Below are 18,596 nucleotides of genomic sequence, written 5' to 3' on the forward strand. Positions count from 1 at the left end.
TATATAAGCTATATAAAATATAAATAATGGCCCACAGTATTTGTTGCCATGTTGTTCAGCAGCATATTGAAGCAAAAACAAACAAACCACAAAATAAAACAAGAGGCATGTGTTCCAAATTGATTGCTAATGTTTGTTCCAGTTTTTTTTTTTTTTTTTTGAAGGCCTACGTCTTGAGTGTCAGGGAATGTTTGAATTTTACAAGTGAAGTTCAAGACCTATAGTCCAGTGATGACCAGTAGGACTACTAGGCCTTAGTATAGAAAGTGTATTAAACATCATGCCATATGATCAGCCTTAACAAGAACTTATTTGGCTGAAAAGTGAGATTCATTTGAAAAGTTCTGTCTTGTATAAAAGGTAATCACATAGAATTATGATGATATAGCTTTCTCAATGTTAAAATCAAAATTAGTCCCTGTCATTTAAAAAAAAATGTTTTGGTCTGCCAATTTTATACAGGATGCAAAATTCTTTATTGTACTTGTGTTGTCACAGAGATGAAAAAGAAAAGGCTTACAGGTAAGACTATCAACAGTGTTCACATTTATTGTTTACAGATCTAAATAGTACAGGTCATAAACCATCAGAACTCTAGTATGCAAAAATGTTTTCTGTTTTGTGCCCCAGCTTGTCCAGATTTGGCAGACAGGCATACTGGATCATCGGCGGTGGACCACACAGGACAACAAGGACATCGCTGGACGGAGCGGGGAGGTGGTCCTTGATCATGTCATAGGTCACAAACCCTGAACTATAGTTCCAATCTAAAAGACAAAACAAGAGAGAGAGAGGAGAAAAGATCAGCCTTTAACTTTGGAGGAATGGATTCCTAAAAATGTGCAGCTTGATGTTTAAAGCTGTTCACAATATAACCATCATCCTTTAAAGAAAAACAGTTGTTTGGCATATTAACATCTGAATATGACAGGACTCCCATCCTGCTCCTGTGACAGCACAATGGGCAGGATTTACCCAACTGCTTCTGTTGACAAGGATAAACTGCGACCATGTGAGAGTTATAAGTGCCATTCCTCTTTTCACGTCAACTTCAACTGTGAAATATAAAAAAACACCCTGTTTATACCATTTAAAAAACATCTTTATTCCAGCAGTAGGATGCCTGATGGTGAAACAGGATCTTTTAATCTTGAGGCTAAGAGGTGAAACATTTAAAGAAATAATTAAATATGAAATTAAGTCAATTAAACAAATCATGAAAAACTTTATTTAACTTGAGCTTTCATCCATCATTTTTCTTTTCAACACGTAATGACACTTTTTACGAACAGCAGGAACACCTCCCCTACTGAATAACGATGTTTCTATTCTGTGTGAAACTAATGATATACAAGAAGGAATATGAGCAGCGTCCAAGGCCTTCACAACAGAGATTATGTAACAATATTATGCTCATTAATTTCCTCTCGCTTTAAGGATTATGCAAAGGGAGACATGAGTGTTTTGCTAAGCTACTGTAACACCTTGTTGGAAGTATCTCGCTCCTCGTCCTGCAGGGATTCTCCTTCAGCTGAGGAGTCTTTGTTTGGTTTCACTCTCTGAATATTCAGCAGGGAGCCAAAGGGCCGGGCTTTTAATCTGATTTATTCAGCTCCATTTAGTCATACTGCACTAATAACACTGACAATATTCTCTACACAATGTCCTCTATAATCCCACTTGATGAGAAGTAAGCATGATCACATTTATACTTTGTAGTGTTTTGTTCTATTTCTATTCCAAAATGATTTTAATCAGCACTGATGACACATGTAAATGTCATTTCAAGGACAGAAATCAATTGCAGTTTGAAGTTTTCTCTCTATGATAATAATAGCCTGGATGTGCAATAGTGACCCGGGATTTCCTAACCCTAAATAATGATAACGTCATTTTGTCTTTGAGACTTGAGGCCACATATCATACTGGTATCGTGTTATTTGGTTTATATGTTTGTAGTTTAAGCTCCTGTGAGGGTTTTTGTGTTGTGTCGATTTTGGCGCCCCCTGTAGACAAAGCAGGATGATTTATCACTTTGCAGTGGCTGTGGGTCAGTGGATAGGGTCGGTTGTCTCTCATTTGGAAGGTCGAGGGTTTGATCCCCAGCTCCTACAGCAACATGTCCGATGCATCCTTTGGCAAGACACCCAACCCTGAATTGCTTCCACTGCTTTGTCGGTGGCGTATGATTGTGTATGAATGGATGAGTTAATACTGATGGACTCTTTACAAAGCAGTCTCTACCATCAGTGTGTGAATGTGTAGGTGTGACATGTGGTGTAAAAGCACTTTGAGTAGTCAGAAGACTAGAAAAGCAAAATACAAGCTCAAGTTGGTCCATTTATCTTGTTTTGAATATACTTAAGTAGTATTATATGAAGAAAAAAAGTTGCAGACAAGGCAGCGGGAGCCACTTTGTGTTAAGTGTCTTGCCCCAGGACAAATCTAGCATGTTGCTGCAGGAGCTGGGGATCGAACCCCCAGTCTTCTGTTTGAGAGACGACCGACTCTACCAACTGAGCCTCAGCCGCCCCAGGCTGCTTCTGCATCAAGCTTTTAAATTCTACATTTTAAATTCCCACTCTTTATAGATGTGACAGACATGTACAATATCTATAAAGAAAGATCCATCTTGTCTTTGTTGGTCTCTTTTGCTCTTGTGTGTCATAAAGAGGCATCAGCATTCATTTCATTCTGTTTAATTAGCAGCCTCTCCTCTCTTTGACTTTCAGCTTTGACATGAATAATGCTATTGCTACAGTCTGCTGTGATGTGTTAACTGTTCATGTTTTACACTCTTGGTCCTGAAAGGTCCAGTGATCTCTTAAAGCTAGATTAATCCGCTGGTATTTAATGCCTATAGTGGGCAGAACTGCAGTTTGACAAAAACAACAATTGGCTAAGCAGTCAGCGAGCAATGAGCTTTCTCAAATTAAAGACATCCAGCAGCTAGAGAGCAAACTTAGCTCATATTTACAGTTTTGTTTTTTTGGTAATCTGATGAGTCAAAGCTCAAAGGTCTCCGGACTTTCTTTACAGACGGTGTCTTGTTCATGTGTAGGAGTTTTCTGACTTTAAATCTCATCCTGTTCACTTTTATCAATAAAATGTTTCACCCACTGTGAATATTTACTGTGTGATATTTAAAAAACCAAAGAAACAGTTCCTTCAGTGTGCTGTCATTGTAGCTGCAGTTGCAGGCATTAAACCATACAATATATAAATAGTTAATCTTAGTGCTATTACTTTAGAGACATAGGTCTTCATTTGAGTCTGTATCATAACCAGTTAAATTCTCCTCACAGGGGCATTAATTTTTTTGAAATCTTTTGTAAATTGAAGAAATGTCCTCCTTACCCTGCGGAGGTTTGTCCAGCGTGAACCAGATTTGAACTCTGTCAGGATGGTTCTTCTGCACCTCCTCCAGCTCCTCCCTCAGCAGGATATCCTTCTCAGTCTGAGAGGGAGTAGGGACAATGGATTTGATTTCTTTTGAGAATTTTATTAATGTACAATCATACACCGCAACAATAAGATTTCCCCACGGCATTATGCCACAAAGAACAAACCTGGTTGGCAAATATGAGGGAGCACTTGGTGTTGTCAGTGGGGTCTGCTGTGATGCTGCGGATTAACTGCAGCATAGGAGTGATACCTGTGATGGAAAAAGACAGTGAGGGTGGTCTCAGAGGATGGTTCTTGTCTTGAGTGGATTATTAAAATTAAAATAATATTCTCACATGACAACTATGGGTGCCATTTACATGATATCCTAAGTCATATAGTCAAACAATTGTATTATTTTACACAGTCTAGTTATACAGCAGGTACTGTGTGGTGTAAGGTATCAAGATTTATGGGTTGACTTAAAGAATGACCTCTATTCTCCCTCATAAGAGTTTTACTTCTGCTGAGATTTCAGCCTGCTGAGCTTCTGTGATGTTCCCCTGAATATGCACAAATGTACATTTGAGTGATTTAAAAGATAACAGAACCTGTTCCACCAGCAATCATCCCGAGGTGCTTGAATTTCCGAGCGTTTGGCTCTGACTTCTTGTCTGGTCGGATGGAAAACTGGCCTGATGAAGAGAGAGTGAATGTCAGTCAGAGTTATTGAAGCTAACACAACTCAGCTTATTTTGTACCACAGTGACATCTGCTGGCAAACGTCTTTCTTATTGGTTCAGACACAAACAACATACTATTCCCCTTATACACCAGCAGTCCATTGGGTCCTCTGAAGTTAATAGTTTCCCCTATAGCCATGTTGTCCAGGTACTGAGACATCTTTCCTCCCTCTGGGTAGGAGGGGTGGCTGTTCTTGTAGTACACCTGGAGGAGATAAAACCATTTTCTCTCTTATTTGATTGTTATTGCCTCAACTGCACCACCTTTTTCCCAGTAAGGAAATAAGGGACACTGACTTATTATCATAATATAACATGTCATAAGCCAATGTGTTGGCATATAGTGAAGAAACAGAGCATCATTGAATTTCAATTAGAGTCATGCTTCCTGGTTTTCATCAGTACAACTCTGGGGAAAATGATCTGGCTCTTTAGATACTAAATGCTCCAAGATGTTCACCGGCTGGTGTCTGCATTTGACTGTCTGCTGTTAAATACTCTGTAGGTGGATTTTAAACTCTAGTATTTATCTTTGAATGTCATGCACTTGAATCTACTCAATCAAGTTAGTCACAAGACATTGCAAAGTGTCTGGCTCACATGTGTGTTATGAATGATTATTAACATTTGTCCAGACAGATGTGATGGCCTTTTGGAAAGAAAGAAATTCATTACATTTTTATAAAGAAGTACAATACCATGAAGGAGTATTTGTAGTGACTGACATCTAACCTGTGAAGTTTAAGTGAAAGACTTATTAGCACTTTTTATAAACTCTCCCTGAATAGTTAATACCGATCTACAGCCTACAGCAACGTAAACATACAAAATAACCAATATGTATTTATGTGCTGTTTTTTCATGTTTATTATGATTAATGTTTATGTGTATTAAAAAAGAAAGAAAAAGTATGGAGCCCCTGAAGTTCCAAAAAGTGAAAAAGAAAAAAAGTCTTGTGTGCTAAACATAGTCACTTGTGGTAACAAGACTTCTTTTTTTTACTTTCAGGGACTTCAGGGGCTCCGTAAAAAAGTGTAATCTATTACTGACACATTCAAATGTTTTAATTTATGTGCTTTGAAAGGATGGAGATTATTTGTTTTCATGTGTTTTTGATGCTAATTACTTGTGATCAGATGGGTTTTTTTAATTACAGTATTTAATATACATTAATTTGATGTGTTTTTTGTGCTTCTGGTCAGTATTGTGAATTACCTTGACCACAAGGTCTACATAACCCTGGTCATCATCACAGGACACTGGGGTGTAGGCTCTGACCACCAGACTGCCGTTCACCTTGGCTGACAGGTACACATGCTGACCTGGTGCAGAGGACAGGGGAGAAAAGAGGTCGCGGGGTTGATTCAAGGAAATAAGAGAATGAAAAAATAAAGTGTGTAAGCATGAACAATAAGATACTGTGGAGTCAAATTATGGAACACACATCTTTATTTACTTAATGATTTTTTGTTTTTTTCAACATACAAATTGAGACTCAGAAATGCGTTGATGTCAGAAAGACTTTTAGTGAATAGTGAATTGTCCTGATTTTGTTATATTGTCTACATGTCCTGCTTTGCTCTATTTGTATGTTTTCAATGTTTATATGTAACTTTCAATTGGGAAATTTTTATTTGTGAAAGAAAATATTCATACTTTGTTATTTTTACTGTATTTTATTTTAACTGTTTAATCTCTTAAGGTGAGGTTTTGAGATAAGCCCTCATGTGTTTCTACCTCACCTGCACATGTGTTTTATTTTTTATTTGTTATAATTTTCTGTTTGACTCTTCTTTCAAAAATTTTTAAACTAAAATAAACTAAACTAAACTAAACTAAACTATGATAGATAACAAGCTGTAGATCTTTCACCACTTAAGTGGAGGAGCTTGAATTACTACTGAAGGGGAAGTTTGGGAATGACTCTCTGACAAACCAGCATCTGCTATATCTGGAGAAGAGGAATTGTAATTGCTCCGTTTCTTAGTTGTAGATGAATGAATGGATTTTTTAACAAATAGTATAGCGAGTAATCTCATCTCTCATTCCCATTTATTGCTTTACAACATCCTAAACATCATGGATAGGGTTAAGTCAGGTCAACACAAGGCCTGAGCGGCTGGTGATTCATCAGCGGTACAAAGTCACAAAAAAACTGCTGCTCATGCATAAGTTTGTAAATGAGTGCGTCACACCCATATACTTTTAAACACCTTAAAACACTAGAGAAAAGTCTTTCTAGATTGAACATATTTTATTGTGGAAGAAAAGAATAGAGATTGAAGATGTTTCATTACCTACTGGTAGTCCGAGGATACAATTTGCAGATGGAAGTCCAAACCGAAATTTCTTTGTGTCATGGCTGATTTCCTGAACATAAACAAGACATTTTCTTTTAGAATGGATTAATTATCTTCTGTGATAAAAAAAAACATCAACATACTCTAACTTGATGAAGTTTCAAGCTGGAGTGAGACTCTCCATACAGTGCAGCCCTGCAGGGTGTTAGAAACTAGATTAAAGGAACATTTGTAATTAATTGAGTTGGTTTTATTCAAGCAGTTTAAACAACACTATGCAAACATTTAATGAATGACTGTGTTCTTTGGATCATGTGTATCAGCAGAGACTATGTTTCTGTTGAGAGACGCTTGAGTTTGAATTAATCAATCGAAATGTGTTGCAGATCTCACTGCCCCTTTAAGCCTCCTCCTGACTTTAACTTGTCAGGCCACACATGAGCAATTAAGAGGCCTGCAGCATGCCATGCTCACCCCCTTTGTTTGCTGTAATATGCTGAGCTGCAGGACAGGTAACTGACAACTCAGAGTGTTGACTGTAGGGTGCATTTTTAGCTTTAAGTTTTGAACCTGTTTCCACACACACTTTCTACAAAATGTCATCAAACATTCAATGAAATCCAGTTCAGTTCACCTCTCCTGAACCTGCTGTAAACGCCAGATAAGACAAGAGGACATTCAGAGAAAGAGGATATAATATATGGGCTTCAGTGGTTAATGTGTCCAATGCTAAATGGTTCCTGTTGCTTTATTTGTCCACAATAACAGTAAAACGAATAGGGTTGAACTGTTAAACTTTTCATCATTTCAGTACAGGGTAAAAACACAAACATGACAACAGATGATGTCAGATCTCCTTTAGTCCAGCCCAATGTGTAGCATTGTTACTTTTGCAGCATTGTAACATATTGGTTGAATATGATGTTTGTTAACAGATTAAAATGTTAATGTGACTGCAAAACAAAAGGCTTTGTCAAGTGTGTGTCCTTATGCTGTGTACCTTTTTGTGTATGAGCGGCAGGGGATATTTGACAGTAGAATCCTGCAAAGTGACGGGCAGCTTCTTCTTCTTCTCTCCTGTAGCGCCTCGTAGCAGGAAGTACAGTGCAGACACAACCACCACAGAAACAGCTGCCACCACCGGGATCACCTGTAACACAAATACCATGTTCAGCTTGGACATTAAGAATATAAAAAGCAATAATTTATTATGAATTACTTATAATACATGACAGTTATACTACTTACTGAATACAAACTGTGTAGTGGAAATATTTAACAAGGAAGTCAATTCAAAGTTAATTCTTACCAAGCTCTGATCCATAGTTGTAGCATGTAACCACCACTACCTCAATAGACCAGAGTCCACACATGCAGTCCCTCTCTCTCTCTCTCTCCAACTCACACAGGGCCTCCAATAGGGGCGTGGCTTTCAGCTAGTGGAAAGGGGACACAAGGTCCGAAGCACCAATAGAAAGACAGGTCCTGTTATGACGCTGCATAGTACAGAGGTGGTGTTCATGCAGTGAGGAGCAGAGCACTGACATCACACCACTGAGAGAGGGGAGGGGAGATACAGCAGCAGTTAGATTACATAACAATTACAAAACATTGGCGCTGCAGGGCTCCTCCAAGAAAGACAATATTTGATTCATCAAATAGAATAGAAGAGAAAAATTGACAAGAGAGCATTCTCAAAATCCTGTTTGCATTTTAAAACATATTCTGTAATTATGTTTCTATTTCATTGTATATACGTTTTTTTGGTTTCTTTTTTGGGGTGTGTGGAGGTGGAAACAGTTGTAAGAGTGTTACAAGTATTACAGAACAATGTTGACGTCTAAAGAACTCAACCCATACACTGAAGAGATGAATTGGGGGTGACTGAGGTGGAGTTTTAATGACTAAATTTATGGTGTGAAACGTACTTCCTGCTTGAATTTGCACTGAGCTTCATTTTAAGTTAAAATCAGGCAACAGCCAAGATTGCTAACTCCTTCAAATACCTTGGTGTGACTATTACTTGGTCTATCTCTTCCTAACAGGCTTAAGAGCTGGAGCTGAGATCACAGTGGACAACTTTTCAAAAGCAGTTTTTTTCTGCTAAATGCAAGAGTTTTGATGAAATTGTCTCACATCAGCCACTCCATTGGACTTGAGCAAGTCAGCCCATATACTGCCACCCTCTGGCCAGCAGGTGTAAGTGTAGCAAACATTTTCAAGGAAAATCACAAAAGCCATGTCATTCAGTAAAGTCTTGCGAATCCTGTTATTCTAGAAAAGTCTTGCCTTGGTTACCTGTTCTCTAAATTGGACATAATGTATTGCTGGCTATAATAATAATAATTATAATCATAATTAAGCCTAATACTGAGACTTTGCTGATCTTAAAGATGCAAATCAAAGACCGTGCACAGTCCGCCATGTGTCATGTACACAACAGCTGTGCTGAAGCATGCTACATGCTCTATATCGCCAGAAGGATTTTTTGCTGTTCTTCCATAAATATAAACCATTTTAAGATTCAACCACCACAGCAACCACAATATAATCATCTATTAGACCAGCAACAAACAAACAAACAATTATAGAAGCAGGGCCGCCCCTGACCAAATTGGGGCCCTAAGCAGAATTTTATTTTGAGGCCCCCCCCCATTACAAAATGACTGTATCACGAAATGCCATTTAGGTTTACACCCTTTATTAGTAGGAACAAATCAAATGAACAGCCTCTATCAACAACGGAACAAGCCTTTTACAGATGCACACGTCTGCATTTTCTGGATGCAAAGTCATCAATGAGGTCGTCACATGACAGCTCCTGTGCCACTTCTGAGTTGATGCTTATGATAGCCAGGCCACTCAAGCGTTCTTGCGCCATTGATGAGCGGAGGTGTGTTTTGATGAGTGACGGGTGACGTGCTGGGTGAGGCTGCTTCAGTAGACGTGGTGCTTGATGGCCCTTGTGACGTACTGGGCGCTGGCTCCGTGTCACCCTTAGTAACAAACTTTAGCATTGACCCTGTTATGACAAGAAATCCATCATACAAGCAGATTATTAAGATTTGTTTTGGTCTTAATGGTAAATTACACAATGAAATGAATGTAAATACTAGCCTCACAAAGATTGAAATGCAATTAATGCAACTACAACTACAACTAATAATAATATTCATTATGATTTGATTTGATGATATTTCTATATTTAAATATTTTTATATACTTATTTTTACATTTTGTATTTAGGGTCTATAGTCCTACACTGCTGTTTGCTGCTGCAACGCTTTAAATGTCTCCATTGTGGGTCAAATAAAATATTATCTTAATTTATCTGATTTTATCTAATCTTATATGACTGTTATGAATTAAATTCATCGAGATGGCGACATTTTACCGCCATAAAAATAGCCCAAAACTTCGATTGATATCATAGATTGATAGGCTATAAACCTGAGCCAACATACGACCACCAACTGGTCAATGAACCACTCCTTTTTCAACAGAGGTAAATGTATATGCAGTTAACAAGACATTCAATAAATGATAATCAGGGCCGCTGGAACATTTAGTCTCCAGTCCACATCTAGACAGAATGATCCTCTCTTCTGTCTCATGATTAGCAGAATAGCAGCTGGGGTGTTGCCACAAAGTTTTCCTTTTTTATTTCAACAACATACCTTCAAGTGAAGCACGAGCCTCCTCTGGTTTTGACTTTTTCTTTCTTTTGCTTGCTCCCGATTCATATTGCCGTTTGGAGGCCATCTCTCCACCTGCATCCAACTGCCTGTTGGCGCATCTGACTGCCGATTGTCAGATGCTGCGTGCTGTCAATCATTGCGGCAACGCGTGCGGTGTCAGATTACTCGTCTCTTTTTTTTCTCTCCTGCCTACGGGCTGACTTTGTGCTCTACGCGCGCCTCACGGCAGCGATGCGCATCCTTTGCCCATTTGCAGAGAATGCGTCCCCTTGCGCAAAATGCCGCCCCCAATGAATGTTCTGCGTGTAGGGAGGGGCGGCGCTGTATAGAAGTGACGCAACTTACTTTCTGAAGTTGTAGTATAAATCTCTGATGATAATATCCCAATAGAAACGGTGCTGCTTTATCAGCAAGGGTCCACATTATTTAAATTCAGTGAAAAAAGTAGTCCAAACACATGATTACATCCATAAAAGTCCACAAGTTGCTGTAATATAATTTCATATATGTCGCGTCAGTTCACAATATTCCACGGTATTATCTGTAATACTTTACATATACAAGCGAAAATATGCTATTGTGATGTAGCAAACTGGAGACTGAAGTCTGACCTTTCGATTGACACCTCATTTAGCAAATAACAACCTTCCATTCAGTGCCTAGCCCCCTCAATAGCCAGAGGGCCGGGGTCAAAGAGAGGTACCTACCTCTCTTCTCATGTATACAGCCCCAGCCAATTACAAGCGATTATGCAAATAATTGACCAGTCTTGTAGCCAATAAAATTACGAAAAAGATAATATGCGGCTTCCATGGATAGCTCAGAAAACAAAACATATACCAACGTGCGCAAGTCGTGTTGTGTTTTATGCGCTCTCCGTGCGTATTAGTAGTTCTAGCGTCAGAAAGTCGGTTGTTGAATACTTTGAAGGATTTCGGGAAGAAATATGGCGAAAAGTAAGGAAAAAACTAAGTTTACACTATCACAGGCTGTGGAGGAATGCACTAGATGCCGTGATGAGTCAGGGGAAAAATGGTCAGAGGACAGCATTATCTCCGTTGATGACGCAGAAGCAATGTTTCTGGAAGGAGAAGACGTTACTCTGGACAAGTGAGTATCTTATTATATACAACTTACATGTCTTTAACTTTTGTAATTGTTGTAGTTATGTCAGGTTTAGTTTTTTTTTATTTGTATTTAGTATGATTTTGGATTTTTTTTATGGTTGTTTATTCCGTTGCACAGAGCTGTGTATTTATTTGCAATTTTGCCAAAGGCAAATTCCCCCTGGGGACAACAAAGTATCCTACAATTAATTTAACAGACACTTTTGTCCAAAGTGAGGTACATCTGAGAATATCTAATGTCATAATAGATTTATAAAATATCTATATAGTTTTAGCGTTTGAATTGTGAATACGCATTAGATTTTTTTTCACTGTGTACGTGCAGAGTCTTCCGAGCTATTTGAGGGAGGGAGTTGTTTGTGCCTCTTTCTCTCCTTTGAGTGTCTCAAGGTGTGATACTGTTGATCTGTGGGGGAGGGGTGTGTATCCTAAGTTGTTACCTTTGGTCCCTTACACTGGTCATCTGTACCGTGCTGTACATAACGTCGTAATACAACACATGCACGCTTTATGTATGGAGCGTGCTCAGTTTACAAACAGGCGGAGAGAGAGAGAGAGAGAGAGAAAGAGACGCGTCTGCATATCAGAGAAAAACACAGAAGATGACAGCTACTTTTCTGACTTTACAGCTTATTTTAAGCCATGTTAAGCCATTTTAATCAGACACAGCAATAAATAAATTAAAAAATAAAACAGACGCGCGGCCGAGTCCACAGGCGAGTCCGCAGCCGCACATCGGAGAACAACACAGAACATGACAGCTACTTTACTGACTTCACAGCTTATTTTAAGCCATTTTAATCAGACACAGCAGTAAATAAATTAATTGTTCTCCGATGTGCGGGCGTCCAAGCGGACTCACGCACGGACTTGGCTACGCGGACGCCCGCACATCGGAAAACAACACAGAACATGACAGCTACTTTGTGTCTTATACTGAGTCATGTTAGTCAGATACAGCCATGAAACTCTGGATTTCTCCATAATGAAGGCTGTCAGCGTTGTGTATCCGCGTGCTTGTGCTCGTCCATGAAGTGTACCGTGCCGAAGCACACCTCTCCGAAGTGTGCCAAAGCCAAGGAAGTGTGCCGTGGTCACACTGGCCAAACGAACTGGACTTTAGTGTTGAAGCGTGCTTGGGCACCGTACGGATGGCCAGTGAGACCGCACCCTAAGGGCACACTGGCCATCCATACCGTGCCCCCACTGCTGCACCAGCGTGGGAATGGTGCAGCAGGGGGGCAATCGTGCTTGAGTACAGCACGGTACAGATGACCAGTGTGACCGCGCCCTCAGGGAGGGGTGTGTATCTGGGTGACTCTGGGGTAACACAAAAAGTATGTGAAAGTTTGTCCAATTTTGTAATTACTAACTGTTATCTATTCATTTTCACAAGGGAGACACAAGGCTGTTTGAAAAATAAAAATCCTAAAGTCCTATAGATAATCATGTTTTGGTATATATTGCTCACAAAGTCCTCAACAGAATCCATAAGTGGTATAAAACCTTCTTTTCACATTTCATGGACATTGCAATTGTGAATGCCGTCTTCCTTCACAAGGAGATTGCAAAGGGTAAAGGAGGTACCTTTGCACCAAAAAGCATTCAGAGAGACCCTTGCAGTGGAGCTGGCAAAAGTGGGGTCTAGCTCCACAGCCAGAACCATACAAACTCCTCCTCCAAGTGGAACACACAATAGGCCAGTGCACATCAGCAGGGACCACAACATTGGTCGGCGAAAGTGCAAGTATTGTCACAAAAAGACCCCTTTGAAATGTGCCTCTTGTGATGACCCCTTGTGCCTTGTCCCTAAAAGAGACTGCTGTCATGGCTGGCATGTTGCCAATGACTTGTAAAATGGTACACACTAAAGATAGTGTGTAGCCTGTGTAAATAATGTAAATATGTGTGTTTTATAAAGTTTGCTGAGTTTTACTTTTTATATAAATAGTTTTCCACAATAATACTTGTTTCTACTCATTTTTTAAGCAGAACGGTAATGCACAAAGCTAGAAAAATGCACTTTAAATGTGTTTATGCTTCTGTAAATCTGTGTCAGTAATACTGATAGTGATTCTGGGTATTGTTACCTTTCCATAGAGCCCAGAATGATGCATGTACGTCAAAGCGCTCAGGAGTAGCAGCCTTTTTATCCCAGATATGTCATCATTTGTTACCAAGGGTCCTTTTGGAGTCTCCAAATGGCACAGTTTGGAAACGCCTTGACATACCCATAGAAAAACAGCTCTAAAACATTCATTTTTGTGCTTTTGTTATCAAATTTGGACTGGAACTAGGTAAGGCTTTATGACACAGCTTACACTGGCTTCAATTCAAGCTGATAGCGCCCAGCTGTAGTCATCTGCTGGTTTTTGTTTAGAGCTTTAAAAATGAAGTTACAGGGCGCGCTGGTGGCGCAATGGTTAGGGCCGCATATTGAGGCTGTCGTCTCAAGCGGGCAGCCCGGGTTCACATCCCACCTGTGGCGTCTTTCCTGCATGTCGTCTCTCTCCCTAGTTTACAACTCTATCCACTGTCTTGTCTCTCCATTAAAGGCACAAAAAGCCCCCCCAAAAAAAATCTTTAAAAAAAAAAATAATAATAATGAAGTTACAATATATCCGTAACCTCTGTAACAAAAATCAGAACATGATCAAATCTGATATTTACCTTTTTGCATGACTGTATACATCTAAGAAGAAAAGAGACAAAGGTTAAATATGACCAACACTTGCTCAACACTTACTCAACAAGTAACTAAACTAACTAAAGAACTTTTGGATGTATCGCAAGCAAAGCTGCAGTGCTACAAAGGGAATAAAATTCTTGGTTTCCTTTGTAATTTCGCCATCTTTAAATAAAGTTAATGTACGCAAATACAATCTTAATTTTTTGCTTCCTGCATGGCAATATGTCCAGTTAAATATCAGTGTTAAGAACTTTTGGGAAATATCTTTGATGATACTCCACTGTCCTAAAGAGAAGAAAAAAATGAAGTTACAATATATCCGGAACCTTGGTAACTAAAATCAAAACATGATGAAATCTGATATTTACCTTTTTACATGACAGTTTACATCTAAGGAGAAAAGAGACAAAGGTTAAATAAGACCAACACTTGCTCAATGAGTAACTAAAGTAATCCAAAAATGAAATGTGAAATTTGAATATTCACCTTTTTCAGAAGGAAATCTTCCTAAAATATGGCTTCAAAGTAAATTTCATCAGATGGCGCGCAAAAGAACTTTTGGATGTATTGCAAGCAACGCTGCAGTGCTGCAAAGAAAATAAAATTCTTGGTTTCATTTGTAATTTCGCCATCTTCAAATAAAGTTAATGTACGCAAATACAATCTTAATTTTTCGCATCCTGCATGGCAATATGTCCAGTTAAAAATCAGTGTTAAGAACTTTTGGTAAATATCTTTGATGATACTCCACTGTCCTAAAGAGAAGAAAAAAATGAAGTTACAATATATCCGTTACCTCGGTAACTAAAATCAAAACATGATGAAACCTGATATTTACCTTTTTACTTGACAGTTTACATCTAAGGAGAAAAGAGACAAAGGTTAAATAAGACCAACACTTGCTCAACAAGTAACTAAAGTAATCCAAAAATGAAATGTGAAATTTGAATATTCACCTTTTTCAGAAGGAAATCTTCCTGAAATACTGCTAAAAGGTAAATTTCATCAGATGGAGCGCAAAAGAACTTTTGGATGTATCGCAAGCAATGCTGCAGTGCTACAAAGGGAATCAAATTCTTGGTTTCATTTGTAATTTCGCCATCTTCAAATAAAGTTAATGTACCCAAACACAATCTTAATTTTTTGCATCCTGCATGGCAATATGTCCAGTTAAAAATCAGTGTTAAGAACTTTTGGTAAATATCTTTGATGATACTCCACTGTCCTAAAGAGAAGAAAAAAATGAAGTTACAATGTATCCGTAACCTCAGTAACTAAAATCAAAACATGATGAAATCTGATATTTACCTTTTTACTTGACAGTTTACATCTAAGGAGAAAAGAGACAAAGGTTAAATATGACCAACACTTGCTCAACAAGTAACTGAAGTAATCCAAAAATGAAATGTGAAATTTGAATATTCACCTTTTTCAGAAGGAAATCTTCCTGAAATACTGCTAAAAGGTAAATTTCATCAGATGGCGCGCAAAAGAACTTTTGGATGTATCGCAAGCAACGCTGCAGTGCTACAAAGGGAATAAAATTCTTGGTTTCATTTGTAATTTCGCCATCTTCAAATGATGTTAATGTACGCAAATACAATCTTAATTTTTCGCATCCTGCATGGCAATATGGCCAGTTAAAAATCAGTGTTAAGAACTTTTGGGAAATATCTTTGATGATACTCCACTGTCCTAAAGAGAAGAAAAAAATGAAGTTACAATATATCCGTAACCTCTGTAACAAAAATCAGAACATGATCAAATCTGATATTTACCTTTTTGCATGACTGTATACATCTAAGAAGAAAAGAGACAAAGGTTAAATATGACCAACACTTGCTCAACACTTACTCAACAAGTAACTAAACTAACTAAAGAACTTTTGGATGTATCGCAAGCAAAGCTGCAGTGCTACAAAGGGAATAAAATTCTTGGTTTCCTTTGTAATTTCGCCATCTTTAAATAAAGTTAATGTACGCAAATACAATCTTAATTTTTTGCTTCCTGCATGGCAATATGTCCAGTTAAATATCAGTGTTAAGAACTTTTGGGAAATATCTTTGATGATACTCCACTGTCCTAAAGAGAAGAAAAAAATGAAGTTACAATATATCCGGAACCTTGGTAACTAAAATCAAAACATGATGAAATCTGATATTTACCTTTTTACATGACAGTTTACATCTAAGGAGAAAAGAGACAAAGGTTAAATAAGACCAACACTTGCTCAATGAGTAACTAAAGTAATCCAAAAATGAAATGTGAAATTTGAATATTCACCTTTTTCAGAAGGAAATCTTCCTAAAATATGGCTTCAAAGTAAATTTCATCAGATGGCGCGCAAAAGAACTTTTGGATGTATTGCAAGCAACGCTGCAGTGCTGCAAAGAAAATAAAATTCTTGGTTTCATTTGTAATTTCGCCATCTTCAAATAAAGTTAATGTACGCAAATACAATCTTAATTTTTCGCATCCTGCATGGCAATATGTCCAGTTAAAAATCAGTGTTAAGAACTTTTGGTAAATATCTTTGATGATACTCCACTGTCCTAAAGAGAAGAAAAAAATGAAGTTACAATATATCCGTTACCTCGGTAACTAAAATCAAAACATGATGAAACCTGATATTTACCTTTTTACTTGACAGTTTACATCTAAGGAGAAAAGAGACAAAGGTTAAATAAGACCAACACTTGCTCAACAAGTAACTAAAGTAATCCAAAAATGAAATGTGAAATTTGAATATTCACCTTTTTCAGAAGGAAATCTTCCTGAAATACTGCTAAAAGGTAAATTTCATCAGATGGAGCGCAAAAGAACTTTTGGATGTATCGCAAGCAATGCTGCAGTGCTACAAAGGGAATCAAATTCTTGGTTTCATTTGTAATTTCGCCATCTTCAAATAAAGTTAATGTACCCAAACACAATCTTAATTTTTTGCATCCTGCATGGCAATATGTCCAGTTAAAAATCAGTGTTAAGAACTTTTGGTAAATATCTTTGATGATACTCCACTGTCCTAAAGAGAAGAAAAAAATGAAGTTACAATGTATCCGTAACCTCAGTAACTAAAATCAAAACATGATGAAATCTGATATTTACCTTTTTACTTGACAGTTTACATCTAAGGAGAAAAGAGACAAAGGTTAAATATGACCAACACTTGCTCAACAAGTAACTGAAGTAATCCAAAAATGAAATGTGAAATTTGAATATTCACCTTTTTCAGAAGGAAATCTTCCTGAAATACTGCTAAAAGGTAAATTTCATCAGATGGCGCGCAAAAGAACTTTTGGATGTATCGCAAGCAACGCTGCAGTGCTACAAAGGGAATAAAATTCTTGGTTTCATTTGTAATTTCGCCATCTTCAAATGATGTTAATGTACGCAAATACAATCTTAATTTTTCGCATCCTGCATGGCAATATGGCCAGTTAAAAATCAGTGTTAAGAACTTTTGGGAAATATCTTTGATGATACTCCACTGTCCTAAAGAGAAGAAAAAAATGAAGTTACAATATATCCGTAACCTCTGTAACAAAAATCAGAACATGATCAAATCTGATATTTACCTTTTTGCTTGACTGTATACATCTAAGAAGAAAAGAGACAAAGGTTAAATAAGACCAACACTTGCTCAACAAGTAACTAAAGTAATCCAAAAATGAAATGTGAAATTTGAATATTCACCTTTTTCAGAAGGAAATCTTCCTGAAATATGGCTGAAAAGCACATTTCATCAGATGGCGCGCAAAAGAACTTTTGGATGTATTGCAAGCAACGCTGCAGTGCTGCAAAGTGAATAAAATTCTTGGTTTCAATTGTAATTTCGCCATCTTCAAATAAAGTTAATGTACCCAAACACAATCTTAATTTTTCGCATCCTGCATGGCAATATGTCCAGTTAAAAATCAGTGTTAAGAACTTTTGGTAAATATCTTTGATGATACTCCACTGTCCTAAAGAGAAGAAAAAAATGAAGTTACAATATATCCGTAACCTCGGTAACTAAAATCAAAACATGATGAAATCTGATATTTACCTTTTTACTTGACAGTTTACATCTAAGGAGAAAAGAGACAAAGGTTAAATAAGACCAACACTTGCTCAACAAGTAACTAAAGTAATCCAGAAATGAAATGTGAAATTTGAATATTCACCTTTTTCAGAAGGAAATCTTCCTGAAATACTGCTAAAAGGTAAATTTCATCAGATGGCGCGCAAAAGAACTTTTGGATGTATCGCAAGCAACGCTGCAGTGCTACAAAGGGAATCAAATTCTTGGTTTCATTTGTAATTTCGCCATCTTCAAATGATGTTAATGTACGCAAATACAATGTTAATTTTTTCGCATCCTGCATGGCAATATGTCCAGTTAAATATCAGTGTTAAGAACTTTTGGGAAATATCTTTGATGATACTCCACTGTCCTAAAGAGAAGAAAAAAATGAAGTTACAATATATCCGTAACCTCGGTAACAAAAACTAAAACATGATGAAATCTGATATTTACCTTTTTACTTGACAGTTTACATCTAAGGAGAAAAGAGACAAAGGTTAAATATGACCAACACTTGCTCAACAAGTAACTGAAGTAATCCAAAAATGAAATGTGAAATTTGAATATTCACCTTTTTCAGAAGGAAATCTTC

The 18,596-nt window shown here is 37.6% G+C and overlaps 1 protein-coding gene across 1 annotated transcript; it reads right to left on the bottom strand.

The window, feature by feature from the left end:
• Positions 1–526: 526 nt before the first annotated feature.
• cyb5r2 (cytochrome b5 reductase 2) lies at positions 527–7,881 on the bottom strand. The gene is made up of 9 exons (XM_020645495.2): positions 7,737–7,881; positions 7,428–7,577; positions 6,425–6,497; positions 5,343–5,449; positions 4,203–4,332; positions 3,996–4,079; positions 3,570–3,655; positions 3,358–3,457; positions 527–767 (listed from the first exon to the last, which is right to left on the bottom strand). Exons 1-9 carry the CDS (start codon positions 7,749–7,751, stop codon positions 595–597), a joined length of 918 nt encoding a protein of 305 aa, XP_020501151.1. The 5' UTR covers positions 7,752–7,881; the 3' UTR covers positions 527–594.
• Positions 7,882–18,596: the final 10,715 nt, after the last annotated feature.

This window comes from Labrus bergylta, chromosome 7 (assembly GCF_963930695.1).
Source record: "Labrus bergylta chromosome 7, fLabBer1.1, whole genome shotgun sequence".
NCBI lineage: Eukaryota > Metazoa > Chordata > Actinopteri > Labriformes > Labridae > Labrus > Labrus bergylta.